General features: G+C 54.1%; 8 protein-coding genes across 8 annotated transcripts; 4 read left to right on the forward strand and 4 right to left on the reverse strand.

Moving 5' to 3' along the window:
* Positions 1-913: 913 nt before the first annotated feature.
* On the forward strand, positions 914-1,702 carry A1O3_04438 (uncharacterized protein; the record flags this gene model as incomplete). The annotated part of the gene is made up of 1 exon (XM_007734567.1): positions 914-1,702. One exon carries the CDS (start codon positions 914-916, stop codon positions 1,700-1,702), a length of 789 nt encoding a protein of 262 aa, XP_007732757.1.
* A 977-nt stretch (positions 1,703-2,679) lies between these two features.
* On the forward strand, positions 2,680-4,336 carry A1O3_04439 (uncharacterized protein; the record flags this gene model as incomplete). Its single annotated transcript, XM_007734568.1, has 3 exons — positions 2,680-3,036; positions 3,125-3,270; positions 3,454-4,336. 3 exons carry the CDS (start codon positions 2,680-2,682, stop codon positions 4,334-4,336), a joined length of 1,386 nt encoding a protein of 461 aa, XP_007732758.1.
* Positions 4,337-4,755: 419 nt separating this feature from the next.
* On the reverse strand, positions 4,756-7,026 carry A1O3_04440 (uncharacterized protein; the record flags this gene model as incomplete). The annotated part of the gene is made up of 3 exons (XM_007734569.1): positions 4,756-5,282; positions 5,435-5,565; positions 5,630-7,026. The coding sequence occupies 3 exons, from the start codon at positions 7,024-7,026 to the stop codon at positions 4,756-4,758; spliced, it is 2,055 nt and encodes a 684-aa protein (XP_007732759.1).
* Positions 7,027-8,271: 1,245 nt separating this feature from the next.
* A1O3_04441 (uncharacterized protein) lies at positions 8,272-10,674 on the reverse strand (the record flags this gene model as incomplete). Its single annotated transcript, XM_007734570.1, has 7 exons — positions 8,272-9,098; positions 9,170-9,307; positions 9,384-9,692; positions 9,754-9,941; positions 10,011-10,062; positions 10,172-10,264; positions 10,479-10,674. The coding sequence occupies 7 exons, from the start codon at positions 10,672-10,674 to the stop codon at positions 8,272-8,274; spliced, it is 1,803 nt and encodes a 600-aa protein (XP_007732760.1).
* A 1,857-nt stretch (positions 10,675-12,531) lies between these two features.
* A1O3_04442 (uncharacterized protein) lies at positions 12,532-13,972 on the forward strand (the record flags this gene model as incomplete). The annotated part of the gene is made up of 7 exons (XM_007734571.1): positions 12,532-12,676; positions 12,762-12,840; positions 12,909-13,003; positions 13,087-13,205; positions 13,289-13,550; positions 13,608-13,758; positions 13,849-13,972. The coding sequence occupies 7 exons, from the start codon at positions 12,532-12,534 to the stop codon at positions 13,970-13,972; spliced, it is 975 nt and encodes a 324-aa protein (XP_007732761.1).
* Positions 13,973-14,891: 919 nt separating this feature from the next.
* On the forward strand, positions 14,892-16,092 carry A1O3_04443 (uncharacterized protein; the record flags this gene model as incomplete). Its single annotated transcript, XM_007734572.1, has 3 exons — positions 14,892-15,105; positions 15,205-15,632; positions 15,724-16,092. 3 exons carry the CDS (start codon positions 14,892-14,894, stop codon positions 16,090-16,092), a joined length of 1,011 nt encoding a protein of 336 aa, XP_007732762.1.
* A 1,373-nt stretch (positions 16,093-17,465) lies between these two features.
* A1O3_04444 (uncharacterized protein) lies at positions 17,466-18,509 on the reverse strand (the record flags this gene model as incomplete). The annotated part of the gene is made up of 1 exon (XM_007734573.1): positions 17,466-18,509. The coding sequence occupies one exon, from the start codon at positions 18,507-18,509 to the stop codon at positions 17,466-17,468; it is 1,044 nt and encodes a 347-aa protein (XP_007732763.1).
* A 788-nt stretch (positions 18,510-19,297) lies between these two features.
* A1O3_04445 (uncharacterized protein) lies at positions 19,298-20,410 on the reverse strand (the record flags this gene model as incomplete). The annotated part of the gene is made up of 1 exon (XM_007734574.1): positions 19,298-20,410. The coding sequence occupies one exon, from the start codon at positions 20,408-20,410 to the stop codon at positions 19,298-19,300; it is 1,113 nt and encodes a 370-aa protein (XP_007732764.1).
* Positions 20,411-20,895: the final 485 nt, after the last annotated feature.

A 20,895-nucleotide genomic window follows, 5' to 3' on the forward strand; every position in this document is an offset into this window, starting at 1 on the left:
TTCCGATGCAGCTTGCATGGGTGTCAACGAGGACGCAGGGCGTTCAGCAGAGCTGGAGGTGAGACACAGAATATGTCAGATTGAGGCAATATATGAGAAATCCTCTTCTAGCTCCAACTTCAGCTCCATCCCGACGAATCAGGTTCGAGGCATCGGACGTGGACGTCGGCAGATGGACGGCGTCGGGCTGCTTCCCTCGGATCCGGGGCGGGATCGAGGATCAGGACTCGGCTGATTGCCATGCTCACGGAGCCCGACTACGGCGGGGAAGCATGCGGAGGACGAGGTCTGATGGGTCTGGATTCGCCGTGGCCATGGGATGTCGAGACATGGATTCCGCCATAGGAGACGCTGGGAGCAGCAGAGAATCAGTGGCAGTTGATGCCAGATGCAGATGGAGGGCGGAAGGCGGCAGGTGGAAGGTGGCAGCGTGGCGCAGGCGCAGTTTGGGCGGCGCCCGCTTCCGATGGATTTCCCATTTCCCCGCAATCAATCTTTCGGCGCCTGCGCCTTACTTATGTAGCTTCAACATCAGCCTCAGCCTCAGCATCAGCCTCAGCCTCAGCCTCAGCCTCATGTGCGGCGCCCCGTCGATCGCAGTCGTCCTGAAGCATTGCCAGGACCCCGAGGCCGGAACCAGAACCGTACCAGCTGGTGGGACATCGTGGTGGTGAACGCTACCCTGAGCACACTTGTCTTACACTGCCTGGTGGAATACAGAGTACAGACTAAGTTTTCTCGGAATTGGCACGGAAAATGAGAAGAGCTGCCCAAAGGTATGGACAGGACTCGACACATCCTCTGGCTCGTTCACTCGCAGCCCTACTTGCAACTTTAGAGTTTCACACCCAATACCTGCCGGTGTCCATAGCTAGTCGAGACTTTGGTTGGCGAACTCTCACGGTCAGTCACAATGGGTGAAAGGCAGCACTTGAACGTCTCCAAGGCCGTCGCCATCGTGGGTGCCAGCGGCGGACTGGGGCGAGCCATCGCACAGCGAGTTGCCCAGCGTGCTGCTGTGACACTGGGCTATTTCGCCAACAAAGCCGCAGCTGAAGAGTTGGCTACATCAATCATTGACGCTGGGGGGAAAGCGTCCACTGCACAGGTTGATGTCACCAACGGCGACTCGGTCGAGAAGTTTCTCGTCGAAACCGAGGCTCACTGGGGCCGGTTAGATTCGATCATCCTGGCAAGCGGGCCCAAAATCCCCATTTGTCCCATCTTCGAGGTCTCCGACGAGGTTTTTCGCAGTGTGGTAGAGACTGAAGTCTTTGGTGGATTCAACATCATCAAACGAGGGATTCCTATCCTCCGGAAACAGGCGGCAAAGAACCGGTCGATCCTCTTTATCCTGACTACGGCCGTGCTACGAACATTGGCCTACGATGGATGCAGCGCGGTTCCCAAGATGGCGTGTCTGGGTCTGGTGCGCCAAACCGCCAGGGAGGTTGCCGCCGAAGGGATCCGCGTCAATGCAATCGGCACGGGATCGTTTGAAGCAGGCATGGCATCGGGCAACCACAGTACCGAGGCGTTGCAGAATCCCTATATCAATTCCCTCGTCACGAATTGCCGGACACCTGCCCAACGAAGCGGTGATGCCAGCGAGATCGCCGGAGTGGCCGAGTTTCTCATCTCCGAGGAGGCGAGTTATGTCAATGGCCAGATCCTTGGAGTGGACGGTGGCCACAGTTCGTAGGAAGCAGGCTATTGCTCGACACGTTCAAATGTTGCCACCCCAGAGGCGGAGAATTCTTGTATGGTCAGGTCATCCCAGGCTTTGGCCCAGCTCCTGAGGGGTTCGATACCTGACGGGTTATGGCCGTGTGCAAGAGTCCTTCGAATGGATTGGGTTTCTGAGGGCGGAACCTGACAGCAACGCCCCCATCTCTTGGGACGCGATTGTGGTTAAGTTGTCGGTTAAGCAGCTGAGCCGAGTTTGAACCCCAAGCTTCCCCACGGTTCCCCATACCTACCTATATCCCACGTTTCCGTGCATTCCGTCCTAATTCCTAACACCCTCCACAATGTTGCTGCCCTCAGCATACTAACTATTCTGTACTGTGTTTAGTGGCGGTGACATTTCTGGGCATTTCTAGGCATTGCAATAGTAAATCATACCGCCTGGAGAAGCCCAGCCTCGAAGGAGAACTAAACAGATAGCAAGCTGCCATAAGGCTGGGCATTCTACAAGATTTCCGAATCGGATTCCGATCTCATTCTTACCAAAATGGTTATATCTACGACCAGGGTGTTCGTGAATTGAACAAGCGATACATCTAGATTGGGACATAGAGCCTTGCCCCTGTCCCTGTCCCTGCCCCTGCCCCCCAATCGGCAGCTGCGCAGACACCAATCCTTGCAATGGGTATCTTCAACAAAGAGAAGGCGGCAAAACTTGCTGCAGGTGAAGGATTATCAGCTGTACGTATCATCCGGCCTCTGAAGAGACGTTTGCTGAGAGTGGTGGCAAGGTATTACCACAGGACCCGAGACCGTGGTATCGGGTGCCGCATTTGTTGAAGCTGAATCTAATGCTCATGCTGCCCCTGTTGTCTCCCAGTACGGTTGGTTACGATGGTATGTAACAAGTCTCTCAAGCCCGAGTCGGGGCCTGGGGCCCTCCAAGGGATCATATGTGGACTGACAACGGCCTTTACACATGTCGCAGGGTCAATGATGAATGGTCTCCTCGCTCTTCCGCAGTGGAGGTCCTACTTCGGCCAACCGTCGGCAACCATATTGGGGACGATGAACGCCATGTACCCGGTCGGGAAGATGATCGGTCTGCTCCTGGTCACTTTCCTCAGCGACCGCTTTGGGAGAAGATTTCCTCTTCGAATTGGCCTTCCGCTCCTGTTGTTCGCAGCGGCTCTGCAAGGCTCGGCACAGAACGTTGGCTGGTTCATTGCCTCTCGCTTTCTGGTCGGCTTTGGCACCTCCTTCATAGCTCAGCCTTCCCCGATTCTCATCACCGAATTGGCGTATCCGCTTTATCGTGGCAGGATCACAGGCGTCTATTACAGCAGCAATGTAAGTGGTAGAAGAAGGGTCTCCTATCAATTTTCCCGGACTGCCCCGACCCGATTCCACCGGCTAACTCTAACTCGCGACGGCATAGTACCTTGGTACCCTGATTGCCGCCTGGGTGACCTACGGCACATTCAGGATGAATTCGAACTGGTCCTGGAGGATACCGTCCATTCTCCAAGCCACCATTCCGTTGATCCAGCTGGTGGGAATTTGGTGGATCCCCGAATCACCAAGGTATGCAGACTACGCCCCCTATCAGGGAGATCTCTATCTCTCTCTTCCATTTTCAATGCCTTCCTCTCGACTCGATGGCTCTACCCAGCTACCAATCCATGACTGACGGGTCACCATCACTTCCCTCTTCCTCGCGGAGATCCCTTGTTTAATGATTAACCGACCCTAACATCGATCCTCTAGGTGGCTGATCGCCAAAGGGAAGCACGAACAAGCGCGGAAGATCCTAGAGAAGCACCATGCCGGTGGCGACCAAACCTCGGCGCTGGTTGACTTCGAGATGAGGGAGATTGAAGCCAGCATCCGGCTCGAGGCGCAAACACTCTCCGAGACATCTTATCTCGATCTGATTCGCACTCTGCCCAACCTCCGCCGGACCTTCATCTCGATGGTGGTCGGCGTGTACGCGTACTGGGCGGGCGTGGGGGTTATCACGTACTACCTGACGCTGGTGCTCAACACGATCGGCATCACGGCGGTGTCGACGCAGACGCTGCTGAACGCGCTCATTGCCGTCATGAATTTCTTCACGGCGGTGGGGTCGGGTCTGCTCGTCGACCGCGCCGGCCGTCGGTTCCTGTTTATGCTGTCCGTCAGCGGCATGCTCATCGCCTTCACCACGTGGACCATCCTGTCCGCACGCTTCTCGCTGTCACAGGACAAGGGACTGGGCAAGGCCGTGCTCGGCTTCATCTTCATCTTCTCCTTCTTCTTCCAGATCGCCTTCTCGCCCCTCCTGATCGCCTACCCGATAGAGATCTGGCCCTTCACCCTGCGCGCCCGCGGCCTCACCGTCTCGCTCTTCTCCACCTACTCGGGTCTGCTGATCGGCCTGTTTGTCACCCCGATCGGCCTGCGCAACATCGGCTGGAAGTACTACATCGTCTTCTGTGTCTTGTTGGCCCTCTTGTGGCTCATCGTCTACTTTGTCTTCCCCGAGACGAGGGGCCGCACCTTGGAGGAAATCAACAATGTCTTTGAAACCCCCGTGCAGGACCACGATCTAGAACTGAAACACGTTCCAACCGTCCAGCAGTTAGACCGTGTCGAGTCCAAGACGACTTAAGCTTGAATTGGTTCCTGTTATTTTCGTCTATTCTAAAAGCCTGTCTGGCAATAAGGCCACACTGCCTGTTTCTGTTTCTGTGCCTGATATGAACATGGGGGTATTTAAAAATATCAAGCTTGACCATTACGCTGATTAGAGAGGGTAATGTAGGTTAGGGTAGATAAAACAGGCTCCACTTCTTGGAAAGCAGAGAGGAGTAGAGATGCGAACTCGACCTCTTCAAGACAAACCTGTCAAAGGTTGAAATGTTCCATGTTCTCTACCTAATCAAAGGGTCGCAGGGGGAGCGTAGGCTATATAGTATAGTATGCCTAAACCAGTCTTCTGATTAAAGGGCAAGGCTGCAAATGCCTAAGTTTGGTAGAGAGATGCGTATGTATTATATATACCAGATAGTATCAACACAACTCAGCAGCTCAGGCATGGACTTCGACCGCACTGACGCTGACGGTTTCGACATGAACGAAACCACTCTTGATATTTTCATCTTCTTCCTTTTCTAGTTCCTTTTTACCGTCATTCTTCTTGATAACCGCTTTGTCTTGCTCCTTCTTGATATCCCCTTTCTCTTCCTCCTTCTTGATACCCCCCTTCTCTTCCTCCTTCTCACCGTCTTGAGCCTCCTCATCCTCCTTGACCACAGCAAACCCCTTCCAATTTTCCATAGTGGCGCGACATTGCTTTTCATAGTTGTCGATGCCGCCAATATAAGTCATAGGCTCGGCCTTTTTGCCTGGGATGTTGCCTCCGGTCCACCACGAGCTGGTGAAGGGGAATAAGGTCCTGTCGTTCATGGTGGTAATTAACTGCTTCCATTCGACTTCGGCCGAGTGTAGTGGCTCGATGGATTTTATATTTTCGCGCTCCAGCTTGGCGATGCTGTCGACGACGAAGTCGACTTGGCATTCGAGAATGGTTGGGCCGTTGGATAGGGCGGTTGGGGCTAGATTGGGAGTTGTTGTTAGTTACGTGCCATAGCATTATCATAGGTTTCAGGAGGGAGAATATGAATCGCGAGGATTATTGGCGTCCTAGAGAGAGGAAGGAGGGAGGGAGGGAGGCAGGCTGAGAATGTGTGTGTGAGCAGCATGTTACCTTGTGGACTATATGTCATAAACATGTTGGGAAACCCAGAGCACATCATGCCCAAGTACGTCCAGATGCCATCCTTCCAGACGTCTTTGATATCGACGCCGTCCTTGTTCTTCAGTCCCATATTCGTCAGGCTGTGGCCGTGTACGTTAGTCAATGCAGATGAACATCTCCATCTTGGGCAGGAAAGAAACTCACGACCCGGTAAAACTGTCAAAGCCGGTGGCGAGCACGACCATGTCAAACTCGCGCTTCTTGTCTGTCATGATCATGCCGGTCTGGTCAAAGGTCTCGAGGGGCGTCTTGTTCAGATCGACAATCTCGACGTTAGGCTGGTCAATGACCTCGTAGTAGTCATGTTCCAGCGGATTGCGCTTGGTCCCGAAGAAATACGGCGGCTCCAGGGGGGCCATGATGTCGCGCTTGACGGGGTCGGAGATCCGCTGGCGCGTCTTTTTGAGCCAAAAGTTGTAGACTTCGCGATTGGCCTTCTTGTCCAGAAGCACATTGTTGTAGTTGCACATCTGGAAATTGAAGGCGCCGCGAGCCCACAGCTCTTCGAAATACTTCTCCCGCTCTTCTTGCGTCACGTCGAACACGCCACAGGGCTGCCCTTCGTTGGGCATGCCGGCCCGCGACAACCTGCCCTGCTTGAACAGTCGCTCGAGGTACGGCTTCCAGCCAAGGTTCTCCAGCTTCGACCACGCCCGCTGCTGCATGGGCAGACAGTAGCTGGGCCGGCGGAGGAAAACGGTCAGCTGGTCGGCCTGCTTGCCCAGCTCCTGGGTGATTTGGACCGCGGTCGCGCCCGCGCCGATCAGGGCGACCTTTTTGCCCCGCACGTCCACTCCGTCCGGCCAGAATCCAGAGTGGTGCACCTCGCCTTGATATCGATCGAGCCCCGGAAAGTCGGGGATGAAGCGGCGGTGAAGTAGACCTGTGGCTAGGATCAGGTACTTGGCCGTCGCGGTGTGGCCAGCATCTGTCTGGACCGTCCACCGGCCGCGCTGGGCATTGTACGAGGCGTCAATGACGCGGGCGTTGAACTCGACATCCTTACGGAGGTTGAGTGTTGCGTCGATGTGTGCGAAGTAACGACGTAGTTCTATGTGGTCGGGGAACCGCTTAGAGAAGTTCCAGGTCCGCCAGACCTCGGGGATGTTGAGCTGGTAGAACGGCGTCTCCGAGTCGACGCGGGCCCCTGGGTAACGGTTCCAGTACCACACGCCGCCAAAGTCGGAGCCGGCCTCGAATGCCTGGATCTTTAAGCCGAGTTTGCGAAGCCGGTAGATGGCTGAGATCCCGCTGAAGCCCGCTCCAACAACCACGACGTCCGTGTCGATTTGGGGGGTGACTGATGCTGGGGGGTGGGAATGGCCGGGCGTCGTTGGTATTGCTGACCCCTTGCCCGAGTCGTCGTCCTCGCCTCCAGGACCAGGATGAGACTCATTCTCCTCTGTCGAGGGAGTTTCGTTCGGTATCGAGCCGTTGGCCACCACCGCCGCAGTGGCAGAACTGTCAGCCACCGCATTTTGATCGACGGCGAGCATGTCCCCTTCGAGGGATGTCAGGTTATCTCCCGTTGTTGATGCCATATCTATGTCTTGACAGCAGAGCGAGTGTGTCGAGAGACTGTGGCTGTCTGTCTGGAGACTGTAGCTGTCTGTCTGGAGACTGTAGCTGTCTGTCTGTGTACAGCTTCGACGGTTGTTTCGTCTGGCTGCACCGCTCTTTAGTATGATCAATTACCACCCACAGCCACGAAGACATCCACCCTCTCCAGGGTCTGTACTAGTTGCACGCGACCATCCCCCATCCCCAGACATGGCCCTAGCCCTGTGACTGTGGGTGGATGTGGATGCGGAACGTACATGGCCCTAACTCTGTGACTGTGGGCGGATGTGGATGTGGAACATGTTCCCCGTCGTCGACTTGAGGTGTGCGGAGAGGAAATGGAGGCGGCCGGGCGACTCGGCAAAGGGCCATGTCGACATTTGCGTTGCATGACAAGTCGACGGCGGTACGTAGCTTTTGATGGGCCACGTAAGAGACTCGCCTGCGGCCCGTAGAAAGCGAAAAGGAAAAGGAAAAGTGAAGGGCGGAGAAGAAAGAGAGAGTCCCACTTGCGAGTCGAGGAATGTCGACTCGTAAAGTGCTCGCCTAGTGAGTGGCCTATACGGAGTAGAGCATCACAACTGCCCAGTGGGCATCAGCCCAAGAAATCCGAGAGCTTTGGTGCGGGTAGATAAACAGCAATCCGGCAGCCATCATCAAGCCATCGCAGGCCACAGACGGAATAGGGCCAGATCATTGGAATGCAGGGCAGGCAGAAGACAGGACAACAAGAGAAGAAGCGAAGCGAAGCCTCGACTCGACATCTAGATATTGTCCCTACCCGTAGGCTAATTACACCTGACGAAAAAGACAGCGGAGTACAGTACGTTTGGCCGAAAGCATGCTGCCCTAATGTCAACCTGCCCTAACGTCAACCCCTAGACTACCAGGGAGTATTGAAATATTCAGGAGGGGCTTAGGGGCTTAGGCTTAGCATGCGGCTGGGTCTCGGGCCTCCTTAAGCCTATTGAGCCTAAGGCTCGAACTCAATTGCCTGTCTGTTGGAGGGTTGGGGTTAAATACATATTGTCCCTCTACATATGTATGTGTCAGGGGGCGCTTTAGGCATAGGGACGCCTAAGATCTTAACTAAGATGATATACTGTAGCACTTGATGCCCATGACCGACCATGCCCGTGCCCACGACATACGTAGGTACGCACCTATCTGTAGGTACAGGTACTGTCTGCCCACAGTGTGCTTTACAACCTCAGGCTTTATGCTGATCACTGGGCAATACGCCCCTTTGGTTCTTCCACTATGCTTTGCACCATCACCGTCTCTTCGTGTGCCGCCGTTCCCGTGCCGGGCTTCCCTTCCAAGTCATGCTCGTGGTCGTGGTGTTTGACCGCAACGCCTTCCAGCTTCTTGGCCACGAAATCCGTCATTTCCGCATCCACGTTCTTGGTGATGAACAGGGACGTGATGAGGCCGACGCCGCCAAAGGCGATGCACGCATAGTAGACGTACTGGAAGGAGGCGGAATAAGCCTCGACCTCGGCCAGCTCGACCGCGGCCACGATGGTCGTGCTGATGCCAGGCACGGCCGCAAACGCCGCCGCACTCTCGGCCGCAATGGCCTGGAACAAAGCCGGCAGCGAAGACGCAGGCAGACCGGCTTTCAGTGCCGCTGCGGGCACCTTGCTGGCCAGCTCGCCTTTCAGCTTGTTGGTCAAGATGGTCACGTAGATGGCTTGAGCGAGCGCACCGCCCAGCGAGCGAAAGGAGCCGATGGTGCCGACCACCAGCCCGATCTCCGCGGCGTCCTTGCCCACCTGGGCGACGAGAACCACCAGGTTTTCCACCACGCCGCATCCGAGCCCGGTCAGAAAAGCACAGGAGACGGCGACGGAACGCTGGTGCACTCCCGCCTGGCTCAATCCGGCACAGAAGGCGATCATGAAGACGTAGGCACCGATCAGCTGGAGGCGGTGATGGCCCAGCCTTTTGAACACCAGACTGCCCAGCATGGTGCCGGTTTGGGTGCCGCACGCCAGGATGCTTGCCAGCCAGCCGTCAACCTGTAGGCTGGAGGCGTACACGGTATTGACCTCTAGTCCGTCAAAAATGTCAGACTTGGTCGGAGACAGAGACAGAGACAGAGACAGAGACAGAGACACTCACGTGTAGGCCAGATGATGGTCAGGCCGTAATAGAACATTCCGCCGATCGTGCCTGAGACCATGGGCAGCAGAAAGCCACGCGGGTTTTTGATGAGGAATGCCCAGGGCAGCAAAGGTTTCTTGGCCGTGCCATTTGCCTCTGCCGGGGGACAGTATTAGCATGGCTGCGAAATTGTATGGGTGAGTGTTTGACTCGAACTCGCACTCGGACTCACCCCAGACGAAGAAGGAAACGATTCCTACGATTCCAAGGACAAGGGTGGAAATCACTGCCGCCGAATCCCATGGATATTTGCTTCCGCCCCAGTTGATCCCCAGGAGGAACAGGACGACCCCGACCATCCAGATAAAGACACCGATGTAGTCGATTTCCTTGATCATGGCTGTTCGCGACTTGGTTGAATGCAGCTTCCGAAAGGAGGGAGGGTGATAGGACACCACGAGGAGCACCAGAGCCAGACCTTGGAGGATGATACACAAGTAGTAGCACCACCTCCAAGTGGCAACCTGCAGAAAGTTGTGTGCTGGACCATGCATCATTAGGCTGGGTCGACTTTCTTGTTCAGGATGAAGGGCGCTTCTTACAAAGATAGGCCCCAAAGAAGGCAAATGGGATCACTGGAATCAGCGTGAGGAAGTACCAGTATCCACGGTGTTTGATCGGCACGAGTTCTCCTACGATCATGGTGTAGGACAGCTGGACGGACGCCGCGATGCCGATGAAGACCGACGCCCCGATCAGTGTCCTGATGTTCGAGGCAGTCGCTGCAACGCTGCATGTTGGTCAGTATCCGCGCTGTATTCAAGCCGGGCCGGCCAGGCCAGGGGCATTCAAGACTGACATGGCTCCGATCAGCCCGAACAGGTTTCCGATCACCACGAAGTACCGTCGACCTGTAAAGCGGATTCAGATTAGCAACATAAAATGAGAGACGCAACAAGGGCAAGGGGTCGAAGTCTCTCTCAGTAACGCAACCTGGAAGCATATTCCATAGGCACCTACCAAAGATATCGGACAAACGCCCAAACAACATGTACCCGAGAGCCACGCAGATGGCCCAGACGACGGGAATCCAAACATTGTCTGGATCGGGTCCTGTTGGAGGTGATCACGGCACCGTCAGTCAGCATTCTCGTGGTTTCATTGCACGAAGATCCCAGAGGCATTTGGTACAGGTACAGCATTCCCGCAGTTCCTCTGATCTGAATCATCTCAGAGGAATGGTGCTGAATGTATAATGCACAAAGATGATTCTGAGGAAGAGTGCTGAATGTATAATGAACGTATCCTCGCCATAGACCGGCCATACCAATGTCTTCATTTATGTAGCTGATAATGCCCACCGGCAACAGATATGCGGCGTAGGCTGCACACAGAGCCAACGACGTGCCGAGAATGGTACCGATGAAGCGGAAGCTACGGTAGTATTTGTTGCCCAAATGCTCGCCACCGATTGCGTCGGCGGTCAAGGTGTCGGCCGTCGTGACTCTGGTGAGGTCTGCCATGGTGTTGGTGGGAGAGTTGCCGCGAGGGGGTTGGTGTTGACTGATCTTTCTTTCCCCAGACACGAAGAGGAGGTTGAATCGACTTTCCCCGGACACGAAGATGAGGTTGAATCGAGATGGCCGCTTCGGAATATCCTGCACCAGCTCAAATCATGATATCTTTTCTGAACTCCAGAAAGTGCTGGGGGTCTGACCCTTTAAGTCGGCTTGCTTCAAGATAGGCTATAACCCTAGCCCTGGCGCGAGGAGCCGACAGAGAGGACCAGACCGGAGCGACTTGCTGTACGGAGTAGGCTGTACATATCAAGCAGCCCAGTCACTCCGGTCCATCATACTAGGCACCTACTAGGTACTAGGTAGTGAGTGATAGTTGGTGTGGGTATCTTACCCCGGAATTCCCCAGAATCATTCTCATCCTGGTCGTCTGTCGTCTCCATCACCATGCGAGCAGACCTGGAGTAGTTTCTGCGGGGCAGCTAGTAGCTAGTAGTCGTAATAGGGAGTAGTGCTGGGCAGTCGCCCCGTATGTGTCGAGAATGTACGACTCGATGGCAGGGGAGGTCGACCACGTTTTACGAGTAGTTTGTCTGTCTCGTCTCATCTCGTCTCGTTTCCCAGAACTCACTGATTCTGATTCCAGACTATGTAACAATGATGATTGGCTTGAATCTTGAGGGCTGGCGTGTTTGAATCCAAGATCAAGGTCATGCGGTACAGGACCCTTACTTACCCTTTGACATCTTGGATCCCAGCCTCCAGTCATAGAATGGTGTCACTCTGTCACAGAACCTAGAACCTAGAAACATTGGCCCAGGGAAAGTAGGAAACAGCGCTCTACTCGGCGGAAGTGGAAGTGGGCGGAATTTAGTGACTTGTTGCAAGTATCCTCGGCCTGATTTGGGCCAAAGCCATGTGAAAACCTCATTGCATTACTGGTGGACAAGGAGATTGAGTATCAGATTCGAGTCTCTGCCATGCTCGAACTGCCTGTCGTATTGAACTTGCTGCGTCGAGGGCCTCCCCTCTCCAAAAGACAAACCTGGTCGTCAGCGGCACGATCAAACAGACTCAAATAGTGATAGTGGTACATACAGATTATACCACAACCTGAATTATTAAAAATCACCTAATTGTAGCATTAAAATACTATGACATTCAATTATACGCGACGGTATTGGGGGAGTAGGTTCCAACGTCGATATCGTCAAAGTCTCGACTTGGCGTGAAGGGTCAGGGTCACGGCCCATTGAGCAGCCATAGATTAGTATCCGTGTCCTTCCTCGTCTTTGTCTTCATTGAATATCAATCGACCTTCTGCTCGGCCTCAGCCACGGACCTAGCCCTGAGGACTAAGACCATCTCGCTACACTAAGTATTAGATAGGTAGTATAAGTATATAGTATCCTGCCTGTATCTGCAATCTGCAACCGTGACAATGGTCCAACACCATGATCAACAGGTGTAAGGATACAATGAACAGACTGTGTGTATCCAGTCGGACTGTGCAGGGGGGGAGGGTCATTTCTGCCCCACTACTACTGCTACAGAACCAATCTCAATCTCAATCTCGACTTCCCTCCAGCTTGGTCTCGGAAGCCCGAAGCCTTCGGCCCGGCAGGAGTAGGAAAGGGAGACGGACGGACGGCGCCATTGGTGCATAGTACAGAGCAAAGCTGGTACTACTACAGGACTACTTCCGGCCGGAAAATACATGTACCTTACGTATACATAAAGGTTGCGGGTGGGCGCCCAGCCGCTCATTGGCAGTCACTCAGTCAGTCAGTCAAGTCGGTCAGTCTATCGATCGGCCTTCCACTCGTCGAACAGGACAGGACAGGACATCCATCTCTATCAGAAATGCCTCTCGAACTCGCCGAAGAATGGCAGGCTTTCGAAGCCATGCTTGGGACGCGGCCCAAGATCGCCGGCAAAGATATACCGGACATCAGGGCGAACATTGAGAAAACGCGAGCGGGAGTACCGCCGCCCGGTCCTAGCGAGAGTCTGAGGATATGCAAGTATTCCCTTCCTGCTGGAGCTCGATTCGCCGTCAACCGACTGACTCTGACTCTGACACTGGTGCGCAGATGACGAGCAGCTCGAGCAATTCCCCGTTCGAATCTACACGCCCAAAGAGGCCGGGAAGGTCACGCATCTCGCTGTATTGTACGTCGGCCCAACCTTGAACCACTGACTTGGTGCACGTAACCACTGACCACTGTAGCTTTCGTGAGTTTCTTGAGTGTCTTGCCGCTCATTGATGATCAAGGCTTACCGTTCTGTGCAGACGGTGGCGGGTTCTGCGTGGGCGACTTGGACGGCGAGGATGGTAGGTGGCCTAAGCTAGAGCAGTGTGGACATGACAGCTGCTGTAAAATAGGCTCAGGCTTCCCTTGGCTGACCAGGACACAGCCTTCGTGCGCTTCATCGCGGACCAAGCGTCCTTGACTGTTGTGTCGGTTGGATATCGCCTGGCGCCTGAGTATCCGTGGCCAGCGTCTCGCGACGACTGCATTGCCGCGACGAGATGGGTGAGTCCGCCGACGTCCAGCTTGAGACATGTCAGTGAGCAATGAACAATGAACAATGAGCTCACTGTCCTCGTCCAATCTAGGCTCTCGACAAATTTGCAACGTCCGAAAGTATCGACACGTCCAAATTCGTGCTCTGTGGAACCTCCGCCGGTGGCCAACTGGCCCTTAGCACTGCCGCCGCGTTGATCCAATCTGGACTACGGCCGCACGGCATCGTTGCTCTGGCGCCCTTGACGGTTGGGGAGAGCGCAGTGCCACCCGAGCTGAAACCACGGTACCAGTCAATGACGGAGAACGCAGATGGCCCCGTGGTAGACAAGACTCTGATCGACCAATTCATGCGTCAGTGGCCTGTTCTTCCCACCTTCGCTGTCTAATGGCCGGCTGACCAGCACACAGGAGCAAATGGCCATGATGACGCAGACCCGTCGTTCTCGGTGCTCCTGTCTCCCGTTCTCTCGGAATTTCCAAAGACTTATATCGTGACCTGTGGAGCGGACACGTTACGCGACGACGGCAGACTTCTGCAATCGGAGCTGGCGAAACATGGGTGAGTTGGCTCTTCGTTGATCGTTCATGTTCTGCCACCAAGGCAAGGTGTTCGGAACCATTGGTTGACACGTCAATTCTCAAACCGCAGTGTTCCCGTTCAACACGATGACTATCCCGGCTATCCCCATGTGTTCTGGGCAATGCCAGGCTTGAAAGAAACGGCGAAATTCCAAGCAAACCTTGTGACTGGCTTCAAGTTCGTCTTGTCCTGATGGCCAGTGAATTCGCGATCCATCGGAGAGGACAGTGGCGGAGGTCTTTGCTCCGCATTGCCTGACCACGGGCGGGCATAGAATGGCTTCTTAGGCCACGGAGGCGACAATGTTCGAGAGTCGGCGCGTAGGCTGAAGCAGTGTCATGCCAAGTATCGGTACATAGATCGACGATGGCTGAAAAGCCATGGATCGATTCCCACCGACAACTGGACGTCGCTCGGGTCAGAGACGGAAGGGTTAGGGGGCTTAGGGGCCACCGGTCAACCACGGATGACGAGCCATCAACCCTTGTTCATTATTCCCCACAAAATTCCGAGTCGGCATTTCCTGACACTTCCGCTCCTCTGAGGTAGGCGTTAGGTTCAGGCTAGAACTGAGGCGTATGACGAAGCCTGAGCCCACGAAACGGCTGGAAAGACACAAGGGGGTAATCAACCAGCGTCACCGGTGATCTGAGACGTTGCATGATCTGCTGTAGTCAATGGAGCATCAGCTTCCCCATAGCGCAGCGACGCCAGGCTAAGGCTGGGTGCCAAAATAGATGGCGGATTATACGGCGATCCTTCTTTCAAGTAGATAGCTGCTATCTCTAGATATAGATATAGAATTTCAATACTCGAAATAGAAGATCTACTCTAGAGAGGCCGTAGAGTATATCTAGTATCTTAGAAAGATAATCATCCGGTAGAGCTGGAGGTTTCTCTAATCCTGTCGAACTAGTAGTAAGATAAACCGCCTTTAATTCTGGCACCCATCCTGAGGCTAAGGCTCAGGCTCCACAGGTTGGCCCCGATCTCAGCCCATATCACTGCCGGCAAATCCCCAGCATCCTACTGCTTCAATTACCCATCCCTCCATTCAGAGACAACTCTCAGGTTCAGGCTCTCAGGATCGTGAATCGTGAATCGGGAGAAACATGGCCACGACGAGCAGTGCTTTTCAGGCACTAGTGAGCCACCCTCCAGTTGATGGGCAGATCAACTTGCAGTTGGAACAAGTCACCAGGCGACCGGTCGGCCCTGACGAGCTGGTGGTGAGAATCGTGGCCACGGGAGTTTGTCATTCAGATATACACTATGCGAGTCAGTCGGCCAGTCAAGGCACATACCCCCGAGTCCTGGGTCACGAAGGTATTCTTGCTCTTCCCTCATCATGAAGCCAGCGTGCTCCCCTACTTCAAGTCGTGTGAGACCGCCCATGCTGAGTCCGGTCAACCCTCGTGCGAACAGGTGCCGGCTACATTGTCGAAGTTGGCAGTGGGGTGACCGCCTTCAAACCTGACGAGCCAGTTCTGTTGTCGTTTACGGGCTGTGGCACATGTCGACGTTGCTCCGAAGGCCACCCGTGTTTCTGCACGGTGCGCACGAACAAACATCTCGGCGGCGAGGCAGGCGTGTTTCGGACCGCCCAGGAGGGCCAGGGCGTCCATGGCTTGTTCTTCGGTCAATCGAGTTTCGCCAACTATACAATTGTGAAACAAGGAGCGGCGGTCAACGTGTCTGGACTGGTCAAGGATGAGGACGACCTACGGTTATTTGCAGCCATCGTGTGCGGATTCCAGACCGGTGCTGGATCCATCATCAATGTCGCCCATGGGCGAAAGGAAGATTCTGTGGTGGTGACTGGGACGGGGGGTGTTGGTCTGGGAGCTATAGTGGTAAGAGCATGTTCTTGACATCTCAGAGATCAAAATTCATCTGTCGGATCACCGGAGTGAAACACACTGACAAGAGGCGAATGTTGAACAGGCTGCTCGAGTCCTGGGCTCCAAGACCATCGTCGCGGTCGACACTCACAAATCGCGTCTCGAGGCGGCCCGAAAGCTAGGGGCCACGCATACGCTTTTGTCAGGCGCCAACTTCAACCTGGCTGAAGAGGTTTTTAAGGTGACTGCCGGTGCTGGAGCCTCCATCGTTCTGGACACCACGGGCAGTCTGCCACTGATCGAATCAGGCGTAGCAGCGACAGAAGACGGAGGCCGTTTTGTTCATGTGGGCCTCCCGAATCCCATTGGGGCTGAGTTGAAGATCCCTTTACATCAATTCCTTGCGGTAAGGAAGCACCTCCCGATCATAAACTGCTCTCCCCATCGTTTCGTGCTCGGAATTGCAAGTTGACATGGATCATCCTGTGCAGACCGGCAAGTCCTTTCTGGCGAGTAAGGCTGGAGACGTCGTTCCACAAAAGGTTGGTCATGTCTGTCTGCTTTCTCGTTTGCTGGCTGATATGATGCCAGTTTCTGAGAGACATGATCCAGTGGTACCGTGACGGTCTCTTTCCTATCAAGGACCTCGTCACATTTTATCCAGTAGGTGGCCCCAGATGCAGTACTCATTGACATCCGTCCTGGTTTCCAATGCACTCCTGGGAGCACACTATTTCTCACGCTTCTCTTTGCAGGTCCACGAGTACCAGAGGGCGTTGCAAGAGATGAGCTCAGGAATGACTGTAAAGACCGTAATTGTCTGGTAAGATCAAGCGGCCGTACCATGAACTTGAGCTTAAGCAGGCGAGAGATATGCTGCATGCTCTCTGGTCAGCAGATGGTGCATTTCTCTGGGTTTGTGAACGCTGTTCGAAAGGCTCGTGACTGGATTTGGCAGCAGAAGTGGGTGTGGTTTTCAATCAAATGCATTTCATCCAGGGAGACACCGCTAGATTCAGAGACGACGGGCAACACCTTCAATACTAATGCCAAACGGTGTGATGAAGTCGGGTTTCTGCCAGCTGTATTGGTAGTGGCATGTTTTGACATAACCTCATCATTCATGATAAGTACATGATGGCACATTTTGGAGGTCTTGTTAACTCGGTGCCTCCCAATTCTCCCCTGCCTCACGGAGACCAAGAGTACACGAATCGTGTCTCTCCAGTACATGATGGGGACGATCCTGGTTGAAAGGCCACTATGGCATAACTCATATATGTACGCAGCTGCCAAACTCCGGATAGAGTCTGATAAAATCTGGAGCCATTCGCCAGGAGTTGAGGTCGTAAACGACGTTAGCGAAGTTCGGTTCGAGTTGGAATTCCCAAGGGTCGTCGACCGACTGCGAAATGATGGGGGCATCAACTGGCCATGGTCAGCAATGTTTAGTCTAGATTAAGACCAGATATTCCTTACGCTGACACATGGCCCATGGCAGAGGCTCCCATTTGAGATTATAGAGAGAATTGAGATGTTTCAAGAGTGTTGTATCCTTGTAATTCTCATACGTGTAGACAAGCTTCTCACGCAAAAGCGGAAATACAAGGGAATCGATGTAGCTTGGGTGAGGGACAGACAGTTGCGCTTGGGTTGGCCGGTACCACACCGGAATCGCCGAGTAGTTTTTTGAGGTTGGAAAGGCCATCCACTAACTAGGTCAGTACTGCTTCAGATCATATTACGAGGGTGGTATACCAATAGCAATCTGGTCATTATCCAGAACACGGCCACACTGGTAAGTTCAGTCAGCCTCCGTTTCCTGGGCAGAGGCAGAAGGACTTCTCACATCTCAGTGTCTGATCGTCTTTGGTCTGGCTCCAGGTTGCTTTGTGCTTCGCGAATCGTCCCAGCGACATATTTGGCAACCGACATCTTTAACAATGCGATGCAGTTTGGCACAGGGAGTTGTGACAAACTCGCTGTGGTCGAGTCGGTTCTGTTGGGCAAGAGGTCTCGTAAAACGCTGGCAGGGTTCAGTCCCGGGATATTATCAGAAAGTCCCTGGTAGAGACTCATGAGGCCTGGACTGAAAATTGGCAGGAGAGTGCCATAGAAGGTGTCCAGCTTCTCCTCAGCCACGACATCGGCGACGGTATGACCTGCAGAAAGATCAAGATGCGGCGGTATACGATTCGTGTGAAAGTCTGGTAGTGCTGCCGAAGTTCTGTAGATGGACGTCTTCGCAAGTGGTGATGGATGGTGGAGCAGATACACTGAGCGCGCTCCCGGCAGATAGTCTGATCTGAAGAAGTGGCCCAATAGATCTGCACCTGCCGTTGAGCTGGTGATGCTGTTTGTGTATTCCCCTACATGGACTTCGAGATTGGCGTCTGCTATCGGGTTGAGGAGCGCCGAGACGGTTGGCTGGTCCACAGGTCTAGGTGAATCTGCTGCTGGCGAGATGTCCGTCGGCACGCTTGGGCTTTGCTGCGCTTCCCCTGCCTGCTCAGGTCTAGCCCACGATGCAGACTGGGGGGAGGATCCTGGCCTGCTCTGGATATTCTCTAGGGTCAATTTGGCCGAGTTGACCAGCTTTTGGTACTCATGGATGCGTTCATGGAGAGCAGCATTTTCGGCGAGTAGCTTCTCAGTGATGTTGCTTCTGCTGCTATCTTGGGCGGACAGCAACAACTGGATGCGTTCTTCTAGCCTCGCAATATGCTCCTTCGTACGACTGCGCTCCAGACGACGGGCATTGCGGTCTGCCGCTCTTTTCCTCTCCAAAGCACGCTCGCGTTTCTGTGGCCCCCATATGTTAACGACTGCAATGGCCTTGCGCAGGGGAAGATTCCTCACATCCTCGAAGGTATGGTCTTGTCTCGTCATGAGAGCGGTAGGTCAAGTCCCGACTTGTTCGATGTATCCGTACAGGCGTCGACTTCCCACAAGCCGACTCGCTAGGCGGTGTAGTGTGTTGTTCCTGTGAGAATTTTGTGACAACCCCAGAGGTAGGGACAAGGTTGTCGTAACTTGACGACTCGACTGTCAGCGTCTTCCAGAATCTGGGGCAATGCGGGGAAGGAATCTACTCTGTACCTCGGATCGGAAGGTTCCTAAGGAGGTGCTGGGAAAGGTGACAAGGATTCCAGTCTCGGCCTGGATGTCAGGTCGTCCCATGCCATTCCCTCGGCTCTGTGGGTGTCTGGCCCATCCATACCTTAGATAGAGCGGCGTACTGGACAATGTCGGTACATACAAAAGATGGATTTACGGAGCAGTAGTCGAGTCTGACATATCCGCTCTGTGGTGACGTCCTAGGCGGTGTAGAGATGAACCGATCGGAAGAGTTCTAGGCACTACGGTAAGTACTGCGCCTAAGACCCAACCTAACACAATTTGGGGGCGGCGTGGGGTTGGACGGAAATGGACACTGAGACAGTCTTCCCTCTCAACCTCGTCCTCTTCGACAAACACAACACGAAATATTCGTCGAATTCCAGTACTGCTGCCTTACCACAGCATGAAAACGACCTCGTCACCAACTTGCATACGTCAAGTGAAAAGAAGATATCAGCAGACGCTATATTGAGTACCTTTATACGCTCAGCGCAGATATCCAAGTCTATCCTACTCCGTCTAATCTAATGTGTCCCCAGAACCCAGATCAATTCCAATCAGACCTCTCTTTCCCGACGGATTGCTAGATACTGCTTGCTGAATGGGTAATCCAGATACCCTACGGCCGACTGGGCGACATAGAAGGTGTCCCTATTGTACGCATTGATCTCCAGACCCTCCCTCACCCTGTACACGAGATCGGGATTCGAGATAAAATACCGGCCAAAGATGACCACGATGTCCCTGTCCGGATGCTTCTCATCCACGAGCTCCCGTGCCTCCTGTGGCGTATAGCCGCCCGCAACGAGGAGAACTCCCTTCCAGAGATCATATGCAAAATCCAGTCGGTCGTGGCCATCGTAGTCCCCGGCGCCGGCCACGCGGGACTCGACGAGATGAAGATAGGCGAGATCTGCCTGGGCGGCCTTTTGGATCACATCCGTGAACTGCGGAATCGGATCCTTCATTCTCATGCCCTGGAACGTACTCCAGGGGCTGAGACGTAGGCCGACACGTGTAGGACCGATGGCAGCGACGACAGATTTGATCACCTCGTCGACCAGGCGCGACCGGTTCTCCACGCTGCCGCCGTACTCGTCGTGGCGCTGATTGCTGACGTCTTGAAGGAACTGGTCGAGCAGGTACCCGTTGGCAGCGTGGATTTCGACGCCGTCAAATCCCGCCCGGATGGCGTTCCTGGATGCATCGACAAAGTCGCGCACCGTCTGCTTGACCTCGTCGATAGTCATGGCTCGGGGCACCGCGGCGCCTTCTCCGATCGGAATCGCGCTAGGTGCCACGACGTCGAAACCCTCCTTTCGCGCCACTTCGGCATTCGCAGCACGGCCCATGGCGAACAGCTGACAAATTATGTAGCATCCTTTGCGGTGCACTTCGTCGGTAATGGCTTTCCAGGCGACGACTTGGGCTTCGCTCCAAATACCTGGGCCGTTGGCGAAGCCACCGCAGCCTTCTGAGACGAAGGTTCCCTCGCTGATGATCAAGGTGCCGGGCACAGCGGCCCTTTGGCCGTAGTATTCCTTCATCAAGGCCGTCGGGATTCGGTCATCGGTCGCGCGGAGGCGCGTGAGTGGTGCCATCCCAACCCGATGTTTCACTTCCACATCGCCGATCTTAAGGGTCTGGAAAAGTCGCGATTGAAGAGCCATGGCCAGAAGATCGAAGACTGCTCGCTCGCTCGGTTCTCAGGTAGGTATTGGTATGAATTTCTAGGAAGATTGGAAATTGAAAATCTCGATCCTAGGAGTTGGCTACATTTTAGAGATTTCCTTCTAGTATTTGTACTCATCGTTCAAAGGAAATCACACGTTGGACGAACGTGACAGAATTGTCTCTGCTCCATCATCAGCGTCCTCCGTAGACAGATACCTCCCAAAAGGGAACCGAGATGCTTCCGATTTGGGAATAGTCAATGCATGGCGGCTCGGTTTGACCAATCATATCCCCGCTCAGGAGACGCCAGTGAGGGAAAAAACCCAGCAAATGGTTTGCGGTATTAAGCAGCCGATTACAAATGCGGTATCCGCACTCCGTACTGGTAGAAGGGAACTTGGTCGGTGATAGAGGCAAGTCGCATTGAAATCTCAACACCGTTGTTAAGTATTCTGATCATACAATTGAGAGAGGGAGTAAA

Source organism: Capronia epimyces (assembly GCF_000585565.1).
Source record: "Capronia epimyces CBS 606.96 chromosome Unknown aczIQ-supercont1.3, whole genome shotgun sequence".
In the NCBI taxonomy this organism is placed as follows: domain Eukaryota; kingdom Fungi; phylum Ascomycota; class Eurotiomycetes; order Chaetothyriales; family Herpotrichiellaceae; genus Capronia; species Capronia epimyces.